The sequence below is a fragment of the Heterocephalus glaber genome, unplaced genomic scaffold (genome assembly GCF_053883595.1).
Source record: "Heterocephalus glaber isolate CG9 unplaced genomic scaffold, H.glaber_assembly_v1.0 deba00001150, whole genome shotgun sequence".
NCBI classification, from domain to species: domain Eukaryota; kingdom Metazoa; phylum Chordata; class Mammalia; order Rodentia; family Bathyergidae; genus Heterocephalus; species Heterocephalus glaber.
The window spans coordinates 1,538,681-1,550,758 of NW_028258204.1; the positions used below are offsets into that span (position 1 = coordinate 1,538,681).

Genomic DNA, 12,078 nt, shown 5'->3' on the forward strand with positions numbered 1-12,078 from the left:
GAGGTTTTGAAAATTTCTTTACCAGACTTGATCATGTGAAACTATTATTAGATACATAGTTTTTTGCATGGTTGCTGAGTGTGCATCTGACAATTCTAAATTATGCTGCCAATCAAAGAGCTTATTAACAAAGATAATCTAGTATTAAATGGTAAAAGGGGAAGCTAAAATGCAATTGGGGGAAGAAGAATGATAGATGTGCACTATTTTAGAAACTGATCATATGACATCCGCTTTCTAAATGAAAAATTTTTGAAATTTTATGTCTGACCAACTACAACAAAGCATTAGGAAAATAAAGATACTCCATTTGAATGAGAGGGAAAACAATAGCTATTGTTACTCTTTTAAATGTTTCTAGATAAATTTCTCATTCCTGTTTTGTCCAATACCAAATGTCCCTAATGCCAGAGTGCCACACTAAATTAAGACAGAACAGCACTGGGCATGGAAAGCTCACCTGTGGAAAAAGAAATCACAGCTGATAAGGGAGGAAAAGAAGCTTGGAATTAGATGCTGGCCTACAGAACAAACCAGCATTGACAGACTATCTGAAACATGAATAAGAAACATAGACTCTATGCACTCTACCAATAGATTTGTAAGCTGTGTGTGAGATGATGATAAAGATCTGTACATACAGATACATCACCTCCAGAAATATAAACTGATACTAACATTAACAGTAAATAATACAGTGATCTGGTCTCTTAGTCAACAATATAGTTTGAAAGACACAAATGCACATCTTTTCAACCTTTCGTATAACATCTTACATCTACAGAGATCTGAGATACTTTATCATGGGAAAAGAGCAGTAGGGAGTTAAGCATCAGAGTAAAAACACAAAGAAATGGTAATGATGCTTTTCCTTAGCAGTAAAAAATTCCAAGTTAACGCCCTAGGTAACCTGGAAGGCACTGAAAAACTGACAAGCAACTGTGGAACCACTGTCACCCAAAGTGAAATGCCTACTCCTTCAAGCTTTGCCCTCCAAAGAGGGAAGCAAGTGCTATCACCATACTCCAAGTTGCATCTCTGCGCTAGGGGTTGTTGTGTGCGGTTTATAGGAAGGTGCTCTTCAGCTTCTACCTGCAGCAGGACCACAGCCAGGTACCATCCAGGGAATGTGGGAAATACCTGGGAAATACACGTGCTTCACTAACCCAAAAGGAAATTAAACGATAAAAAGGGACATAGGAAAAAACCTGCCTTCATAAGACAAATATCCACTCATGAATCCAGGATTTTATAATGCAAAACTTTAAGAGCTGTCAATAGATAATGGAAATGAAAACAGAATCAGAAAAGTTTCACATGGTTGAGGAGGGGATACTTTCAGCAATTTATAGTTTGACTAGAAACAACCGAAACTGCTATTATTTTTGTACAGGTAAAAACTACTTTCCTTTAAATCACAGCATTCACCCTACTTCATTAATTCTCTTGTTTTCTACTTACCTTTTAAAATTCTGGGCAGTTAGTTGGTCTTAACAATAAGAGCTAGTACAAGCAAGATTCCATCTCGCCTTATTTGTGTTACCAAACTATCGATATTCCTGATTCAGAAACTCTGAATCTATCAGAAACTCTGCTGACCCATGATCATGAACATATGGGAATCTGAAAGGCAGACAGGCATAGTTCACAGACTCCGGAGCTGAGCGGCTCCCAAGACCTCTCACTCAGGTGAACTTTCCACGGTCCCTACAGTGGCTGCTGCATCCTGGGGCTCAGGAGAGCTCACCTGAGAGCTCAGAAGACCCAGGAAAGAAAGAATAAACTCACAGCAAACTACTACCTCTTGTCAGCAACAGAACCTGCAATTGTGGTGAAGCTGTGTAAATGTTATTTATTCAGCAAATGCTTGGGGGGCACTTGGGACACAGACACTGGGCCTGCTCTACACAGTGCGGTCTATGTTGCTGAGACAGATGAGAAGAAACACGTAACATACCTATCTATGGTGCTCACAAGAGCAAAGACAAATGTTCTTTTTGACAATGGCTACTAACCAAACTAGGAATAAGGGAGGAAAAACTTTCAACACATGATGATCTAGGATTCAGGAGCAAAACACAACATAACTGAAAAGCAGTAAGACTTGTAAAATTCTCAAAATAGCAAGTTTTTTCTTCCATTCATCAAGAACATGATTTAAAGTTATTAACAAATGCATTTATCAGGTAAGTGCTCTTTATATCTGAAATGCTTGAAGAAGTGCTTCAGAGTTTGGATTTTCCCATGTCTAAAGACGTGCCCTGATATCCTAGGGCTGGGACCCAGGTCTAAAAATGAAGTTCATTTATGGTTTATAATCCTGTGTTTCAACTGTGACTTATCACATGAGGTCAGATGTGGGTTTACTGGGTATGTGTTGTGTCAGTGTTCGAAAAGTTTCAGATTGGGGCTGGGGATTTAGCTCAGTGGTTCCGGCATCTGCCTTGCAAGCGCGAGGTCCCAACTTCGATCCCCAGTACCAAAAAAAAAAGTTCTAGATTGGGGAGCATTTCAGATTTTGGGTTAGGGATGTTCAACCCACAAATTACTTTTGTATCCACTTTCCTACAGCTGCTTCAAGCTGCTGATGCCCATAGTCCCTCCAGTTAACTGTCATAGAAGCTACCAGATTTGTGATCCTACACACAGGCTTGTGGTACCCTGTCCGTGTTCAGCTGTGACTTGCTAGACAACAAATATGTCACAGTGCCATCAGAAACTGTTAGAACAATAGGGCTAGTGTGTAATTGTGAAGATACAGAGCTCTAAATCAAGTCAATTATTATAAAACAAGTTTAAATGCATAAAATGAAACTTGGGAATATCCAGTACATGGTTCAAAGAAAAAGCAAACATGTAAAATGAAGGTCTTTAAACAAAACACATGTGAAGTACTAAAGCATCACACTGTTACCTTTCTGTGGGTACAGGAGCCAGTTTCATGCAGAATCGCCACTCTGAAGGAAGGCCACCACGTGTGAAACTCCTTCACCCACTGATGCATCACTGTTGTTGGGCAGACAATAATAGTGGGGCCCAGTCCCTCGAACCTGCACCAAAATGTCCAGGAAGAAAACACAACCATGAAAGATCCCATATCAGGTGATCAGCTGCCAAAAACAAAAAACAAAAACTCTCAACAGTTCAAAAAAGAAAATACAACCTATGAGAACTGACTGCTATTTTTATTTTCATTAACAAAGAAGCTATTGAGGTTAAAACCTAGTAAGTAAAATCTTTATGAGTCCAATTACTGGATGCAGAAATTAAGAGAAAAAAACCAAATAATACATTAAACATTCTATAGCAAAGAAAAAAATCAAACAAATACATATATAACAAATTCTTTCCTCTCCCTGCTATTCCAGATTAATGATGTTATTATATGGTATATCTTAAGTGAACAAAACATCTTAAACTTGCCTGAAGCTCTATGGCAGTGATGGCAAACCTTGCAGAGCTTTCAAGGATAATAGCACACCACAATGTAAGTCTCATAGGTTTGCCACCACTGCTCTATGGTCTTACCAGGAGTTTTCAACCCACAGAATTTCAGCTCATCCCCACTGTCCTAGAAAGCAAGTAGACACAGTCCCATGTTCAGGGGCTCAGAGGCTGGTGTGCCAAGGTGACATGGTCCCCAGGAGACAGAGCACTGCTGAGAAAGGGGTCTGGTGCTTGTGCGGTCTCCTTCCCCTTGACAACATGGTGGGGTAATGTCAGTGGCTTTCGAGCCCACAAGGATGGTATGTGAAAGCAGCTGAGCAGATCAAGCAGGAGCAATCATCGGGGACCTGGCACCCCAGGACAGGTGCTTATGCACAGGACACACTGCAATGTCCAGACATAGCAACGGCTGAACAAGCTCCCACGTCTCAGTACAGCACAGGCCAGTAGTTAGCACAGCCTGGGTCTGAATCCCGGTTCTGCACACACCAACTGTGGGCTTTTGGACCCATTATCTGACCTCTCTGGACCTGTTTCTCACCTTCAGTTTACAGTACTGACCTTATGGGGTAACTAGAACACTAAATTACTGAACACTGTGATACAGTAAATATGAAGAGTTCATTAAGGTGGAATATCCTGTAACCATTAACATTGTTTTGAAGAATACACTGGGAAAAAAAATCACAGTAAATTTTTAAAAGCAAAATTCTTTATGGAATCACCTCAATTCCCTGACACACAGGTGGCCACTGTATGAACAACCTTCTCCTCTGTCCTTCCCAGTAGAGCCCCAGTGTGCACAACAGCCACTGCACACACAAGCACACACCATCCCCCAACACAGGGCCCAAGCACCAGTGTGGCCCTAAGCCTATCAGAGCACAGCATGCTAGTCCACAATACCAGACAGTGGGACTGACCAACCAGGAAGGAAGCTCTCACACTCCAGGCTGGGGGACTTTTTTCTCTTGTTCCCTCCTGTTGCATACAGCCCAACAGCCAAGGATCAGGACAAGTCAGGGCTAAAGACGAAGATGAAGGACAAGTCAAAACCAACTATACAACTCACCAACACAAGCTCACACTACAAGAGGCAGCTGAGAACCGAGGCCAAGAGGCCCTGCAGGCCACCTGGCTCCCTGCCTTTTAGGACAGCTAGCACCAATACTTCAAAGCGTCCTTCTCCTTCCCTCCCACCTCCAGCCAACAAGGAGGATGAGTTCATGAGACGAAGCACATGTGAATTACTTCTCCTGCCATCTCACTGATCCCCAGTTTCAACTCTCTGTGAACACCTGGGATGCTAAATCTGAGCACAGCCAGATCTTCCTGAACCCCAAGCTTCCCTCCCTGCACATCTCAGTGCTGATGCGGATGTGCCCTGGGCAGCACATGTTACCCACACTGACTTGCTTCCCAACCCAGTGACAGAAGCATCACCACTCTCTGGGGCCCAAACTGAGGTCCAGGCCTTGCCCTGTGATCAGCCCTCCTGCTTTCCCCTGGGAACAACCTGCACCAAACTCCCATGGCTTCCACTTCCTCAGTCCCTCTCCAAGCCACTGGACCCTCCTTTGACACTATCTCTCGTCCAGTTCTAACTCTCATCTTTGTCATGGCACCTTCTAGCACAATCATCTCTGAGAGAAAACTGATGTCACATCTCCTCACTAAGACCTCCACTGGATGCCCACAGCTCTTGGCCTGGCCTGTGAGGCCTGGAGTTTCTGACCTCTGCCCCTCCTACTGCCACCCTCAGCACTTGCCATAGCCAGAACCGAGCCAGCTGGAGTGGTCCTCAGTTCCCACGAGGTACACGGTCCTCTGAGTCTAGCTGTCACTTTCTCCATACCTCTCCCCCTCCCAGATGCCACTGATTCATCCTCCAGACCACAGCTTCCAGGAGTCCTCCCTCAGTGCACCCAGGCCAGTCAGGATCCCACACTGTCACCCCTCCTAGCTACTTCTGAGCACAGCAGGTAAGAAATGAGTATTATTATGTGGAAACATTTTTTTAAAGGTTGGGTTAAAATATATCAAACTGTTCAAAGAAATTATTCTGAGTTTGGGGATCATGTGTGATTTTTTTATTTCCTGCTATAGCTCAATAAATCACTCCTGAACTTTGAGATTTTATGTATACAGAGTAAATCAGACAGTGCTTAAACTTAAATCATCTGCTATGCAAAGGAAAATTAACTGGTAGTTCCAACAGAAAAACATGGAGGCTTTGACAAAGCCCTAAGTGAAAGGAGGCTCATCCTTACACTCCAGTATGACAAGATGTCTCTGTCCACCATCAAATCGTCCCATCTTCTGCTACGTGGGCGCAGCCCCTGGCCCTTGGCTGTGGAGCAAGGGTGGGACCGGAAGAAGCCAGCAGCCACAACAGATTCAACAATTCCTACAGATGTCCAAGTCAAGAGGATCTCCCAGGCAGGGGCCCTCAGCTCCGCAAGGAGAGGCGTACTCTGCTCTGCTCCCTGGCCCTTTCCATGATGGCATTCCTTTTTAAAAGGATTAAATGCACCAGCTTCTTTACATCCTCCAAGGGTAATACAAGGCAGTTATCAATATTCACTTAGCAAGGATTAGGGGGAACAACCAATCAAAAACCATCTAAAATATTTAAAAATCAAGACATTCAGATAAGCAAGAATTCATCATATACCTTTTCAGGTTGCACCACTTACTCTCTTGCTGTCTCTGCTTCTCTCTACCTTCTGCAAGCTGTGTAATTGGTGACTCACTTTGTCATTTAAGGCTACTATTTTCTTGTGGCTGCACATCTATCTGGTATTATTATGCCCTTTAATTTCTGCTATTCTCCCTCTGTTAGAAGCACAGGGAAGTTTTCACACTGAGTTGAAATCTCAGAGCAAGACAGATTGTTCCTGGACCACAGAAGGGGCAATCAAACCCATTAACAGTCACATCAACTGAACCACTCTTTTCAAACCTCAATACCAGTGAGATAAGCCTAAGAAATGGCTAAATGTACTAGAGTGATTAGCATCAATTACCAAACAGACTCCAGTTCCTTTCATCTTTGATAATCATTGATTACCTAAGGAATTTAGGACATACCAGTAGCTCCACGGCCAAATACTTAAACCTGCAGGTGGAAACCAGCTGGTTGCAGCCTAGAAGCTTAACAGGAATTGAAAAGCATATTTACCATCGAAAGCTTATTAACTTTTTCAGAATATTTATTCTTAAATTGAAATTAAATTGATAACCAATACACTAAAGTACTAACTGGAATTTTTAAGATAAATAATTCATTTCCCCACATCATAAACTTCATGGGGCTCATTATTATAATAATGGCAAAGTAAAAGAAGGCAAGATATTCGTTATGAACTGGGAACACAACAACCAGTATAGATTTTTAAATTAATTTTGTGTAAAATGCTTCTCTCCTGAAAATAAACAGGCCTACCACACCCATTAAAAACAAAAACAGTAAACCAAATTTCCCCAGTACTGGGTATTGGAACCAGGGCCTCATGCATGGTAGGAAAGCACTCTATCACTAGCGACATTGAGACAGTCTTGCAAAGCTGTCTGGGCTGGCCTTAAACTTGTGATCTTCCTTCCTTATCCCCCCAAGCAGCTGGGAATACAGGTTGTGTGCCACCATGCTTGTCTGTAAACCAAACTTCTTATACCATGAAGTTTCTTGGTATCACAGAAACTTACACTGTATGTTCATGGACCTTAAGACTGCAACACTATAAGACCATAACAAATTAAAGCCCCAACATCTATGGCACACAACCATTCAGAGGAAAAGTTCACAGCCAAGGAGGCAATGCCAGTTCACAAAGACTAGATCTGATTTCAAGGGATATTTTTCTAGGTCACCTTTTTTTTTTTGGTACCGGGGATCGAACTCAGGACCTTGTGCTTGCGAGGCAGGCGGCAGAACCACTGAGCTAAATCCCCGGCCCAAGGGGTATTTTTCTTTAGGACATAAACACTGAACGGAAGTCCAAGTTCACCTGGCTCCAGACTGTTAGGAAAGTGTTACTCAGTTTGCCGGGCCACATTAAGTAGAGGGAATCAAGCTCCTCAGTACACCTCTGTTCCTAAAGATCCTAGTTGTTCGGCTGATACATCACCATACTCTCAGAAGCCACTTCTACCAGTGCCATTTTTATAAAGATAATCTGGGCACTAGTCCAATGTCCCACACTACTTCATTACGGAAAAGAGGATATGAGCATTGATAGTTAACTGATTACAGCTGATGCTCATTCTCAGCCCTGACTCTGCTCCTAGTAGGATTGTCACTACTCAAGAGAGCATGTTTTAATTTTTAGATCACTGCATTGCAGGGATGACTTCAGGTTTCTTCGGCCCAGAGTATTAGACACCATGCAAGTTTCTTGCTAACAGGAAGGGAAGAGAAAAAAGAGGTAGGAATGAGAAAATCCAAGAAATCATTTAAGGAAAGACAAGTCCTAGAAACCATCTGGGGCAGCCTACTTAACAAAAAACCTGAAAAAAACATTGCTAGGTTGCATTAAAAAAAAAAAAAAAAGTGTCATGGAGACCAAGCCTACCAAAGAGCTTAACATTTTTTCAAATACTAAACTAATGACATTCATAGATAAGAACACCCTAAATGCTCATTTTTCAACTTTGACTTTTGCCTTGGGCTAGAATGTTTTCACATATTTCCAGGCAAAATGTAAGACAACTTTAATATTTGAAGAGAATTCTCTGCTTCAGTACAACATTTTTGTAACAACAACAACAACAAAATATTTAGCATTTAAAAATCTCAATGTTTTTTCCCACTCCTACATTTATATAAATGCACCTGAGACTTTGGAAATATTTAAAAACTCCAATACTCCTCATGATCTGCTAAGTGAATAAAAGAGTAAGAAACAAAAGCAAAGCACTAAACTCTGAAGACCAAAACTAATGGTCATTATTCAATAATTTTCCGTGCTATGTGGCTCTGTACTAAACATCTCTGTTGACCCCTGAGTGTGGGATAGTAACTTTCTTAGTCACTGACTTGAGGCACACGGGCTCTCATCTACAGGCCTCTCCAGATCCTATGCAGTAATGGTGAACCTTTTAGAGCTTTCAATGATACAAAGAGCCCATTGTGGTACACAGGCCGTAGGTTCACTACCACTGCCCTATGCAGTGAGTGCCCAAGGTTCCCAGGACGCAGCTGTCTAGTAACTACCTTGCTGTCACCCATAGGATAAGCCTGCTGAAACATGAAAAGGTCTTAGATTGTCTGGGCTCAAGATGAAACATCCTACATAATTTACCTAAAAATATTTCTACCAATACTGGTTTCTATAAAACCAATGTATAGCTTAAAAATGGAAATGCTCAAGGTTCTTTATTTCATGGTCAAGTATTTCAGTGCTACCATATGCAACAGTCTTGATAGTCACTCTTTGAATTGACTAAAGCCTTAACAATTTTTTAAACTTCTATAGAAAGTAAGAATTAACATCTAAACATAGTTTTCTATCATTTTAGACAGTTATTTAGGCTTCAGCCTCAGAATGTATATAAAAGTTGTAAAGACTCGGAAGCTGAAGGCATAGTTAGCAGAGAAGTAACTTCATTCAAAAAAAAAAGCATCCCGAGTGCTCTCTGCAAATGCTGTCACGCACTCTGACTATGAAGGAAATTAGGCAGAATGGCTTCTTCAAAGCTCCAACTTTCCCCCGAATACACTTTGTTCTTACTGTAATGCTCACCTGGTCTCCTGCCAGAACAAATATTTTAATGTAAAATTTAATAAATGAAACTAAAGGTATTATGTCTAATTTAAAATTCCATATTGTGTAAACTATTGATATTAACATAATTGAGTATGTAAACAATCCATTTGCAAGAGCTAACCTTAGACATTGTATTGACCCAAAATATCTAGTGGGGCTCATCTGCAAAATGAAGCATTGATGCCTGGAATTCATTAAAAGTGTTACATGTTTAATTTCTCCTGCCCTACAGCTCCATTGTCTCGTAAAATTTTTCCTTTGATGTCCCCCACTAAAAGAATTAAAGGAATATTGTAATTGAAATGTCATCAATAATTCACAAGACCCTCCTCCACAGCAATACATCTGATGAAATATTAATTGAGCTCCACAGACTGACAGTCTGCAGAGGAGCACTTGCCTGTAATTTGAACCACGAGTCCTGATCTTGCTGTAGCTCAGACCTGCCAAGAAGGCAATTATCTGGATGGTCTTGCCCAATCCCATCTCGTCTCCCAGAATTCCTCCTGCCTGCTGGCAGTGCAATTCCCACAGCCACCTAACACCTGTCTGCTGGTACCTACAACAACAAACACCAACAAGAAAAGAGAAAATGGCAAATGGTGGATAATACAGATCGTAACGAAAGCACTCATGAATTAATCATTTGGCTAAGTTCTAGTACCAATCAGAAAAACGTGCCGGATGTGTGTTTTACATGGGTATTATATTTATAAGGTCATACATTTTTGATCACCTAGGCATAAAGTTACAAATTTTTCTTTACAGAACGTTAACACATTTCTAATTAAACTGATAGATGGGGTAATTAGGGACTATTTCATTTCTTTTTCAACATTAGAAATAGCATGGTAAACAAACATAAACTTATTATCTTTTATTCACTCTCTTTCTGGGAAAAAATTCCAAATATTTTTACTATATAGAATTCCGTAATTTTTTCTACAAAAAAAGACGCAATATATGTATTTTATTCAATCTTAGCATTAAGAAGGCAAAGCAGAACACAATTTATAGCTTATACTGTTGTCACTTAGTAATCAGATTATCTTGTTATAGGAAAAATTAAATTTTAAGGCTATAAACAAGTCTGAAGGGCTGCTCTCTAAATTAGCACATAAAAGACAATTCTGTCATATTACTAGCAGATGTAAAAAGGAAAAAAGACTCAACAATACAAAAAGGTCTTTTTAATATTTTAAAGCAGAAATTGATTCAGGGATTTTATCATTGGTACAAAAGGATCGGAGCTATTAAAATTTTAAATAAGGAATACTGGTCAAAGAGAAATAAAATAATGTATCTCCTCCTCAAAAAAAATAGGAATGGTATTTTCATTTCTCTATCAACTGCACATTCAATCTATAAATCTAAAAGCGAAGGTTTTTTTTAAAAAAAGAAATAATGCAAAAACATTTCTGACAGTGAAAGATTTAATATTATAGAATGATATAAAGATTACATGCAATACTAAAAACTTAAAGCAAAACAAGTTAAAAGATGATACAAGCTAAAGGATCACCCTCCCCCAGAAGACACCAACAGTAATGTGCCCCCCACTGTCAAGAAAGGTGGGTATATTACTGCTCTTTTAATGACCAAAAATTTACTATTTGGTATCTGGTATGTCTACATAAAACCTCACTTTGGACCTCAGCTCTTGCTGAGCTAGTTTCTCTTAGTAAATATGTCATAATTAACTTTACCCTTGTGTTTTGCAAATCAATTCTTTAAGTTTGATTCTAGTGTTGCCATTATTACCTATAAGGAAAACTGAGAATTTTGCTGCTTATTTAAGTTTGCTAATTGTAATTATACACTGGAGATGCACTCTGGAGAAAAGGACTAGAAATCAAAACACTGCAAAGCCTAGTATGGATATAAGAGCACTTAATTTGGGAAGGACAAGTCTCACAAATATATGGAATGTAATCAAGAATAATGGCTACCATTTAAGCCCACTGATGGGAGGCACTAGGCCAGGTGGTTTGGACACAGCCTCCCAACCAACCTGCAGAGGCAGTGATCAGCACATTTTACAGCTACAGAGCAAATGCTCACATGGTTAAATAGCTCACCCGAGGTCACAGTGCCAGCAAAACTGAGCAGACTGGAGCTGAAATCCAGACTGCATGATTCCAGTGATTCTTTTCTGGAAAAAACCTAGACCAGAAATTCTCACTGGGTAATTTGCTCCCATAGGACAATCTGGCAATGTCCAGGGACAGTTTCATTAACACTTGGGAAGCATTAGTGGGATCCAGACGGCTGAGGGCAGCTGAGCTGTCCGAACTCTACAATGAACAGGACAAACAGCAACAAATTATGGGGCCCCAAGTCTCAATTATGCCAAGGTTTTAGAAAAACTCTAATCTGAAACAGAAGCTGGTTTGTGAACCAGTTACCCTGAAATTATCTCAACTTCTGAAAAAGACATAGTCCAAAACACCTGCCCAAAACTGACATGCACTCAGTTTCCAAATCACTGCAATGGACCTTTTCTTTCTTTCTTTTTTTTTTTCTACGGTACGGGGATCAAACTCAGGACCTTGCACTTGCGAGGCAGGCAGCAGAACCACTGAGCCAAATCCCGGCCAATGGACCTTTTCTTAGGAACTACAGAACTACAGGAGCAACTCTTCAGGGACCAGAACCTCCTCTGATCACCCTCACTCCTACCACCGCACCACACAGCACCACCTCCACCCAACAAGGCCAACACCTCTCTGTTTGAGGCCCAAACTTAATTAAGGTGGGAAGAATTTGGAAAGCAGCAATTAGGAAACTGTGAAAGGAACTACAACCAGTATGGTTTCCAAGGAGACTGGGATACTGGGAGCTAGGACACGGGACTCCATGTGACCCT

At 40.8% G+C, this 12,078-nt stretch overlaps 1 protein-coding gene across 7 annotated transcripts in view; it reads right to left on the minus strand.

Moving 5' to 3' along the window:
• Ercc6 (ERCC excision repair 6, chromatin remodeling factor) overlaps positions 1-12,078 on the minus strand; it is a 76,109-nt gene that overhangs the window by 32,894 nt on the left and 31,137 nt on the right. For all 7 annotated transcript variants that reach the window (XM_004874530.3, XM_004874528.3, XM_021251932.2 and 4 more), the window contains 2 exons: positions 9,613-9,771; positions 2,915-3,050 (listed from right to left, as the gene is read on the minus strand). In XM_004874530.3, the coding sequence (XP_004874587.1) occupies positions 2,915-3,050; positions 9,613-9,771 (295 nt within the window). The remainder of the gene's footprint in view (positions 1-2,914; positions 3,051-9,612; positions 9,772-12,078) is intronic.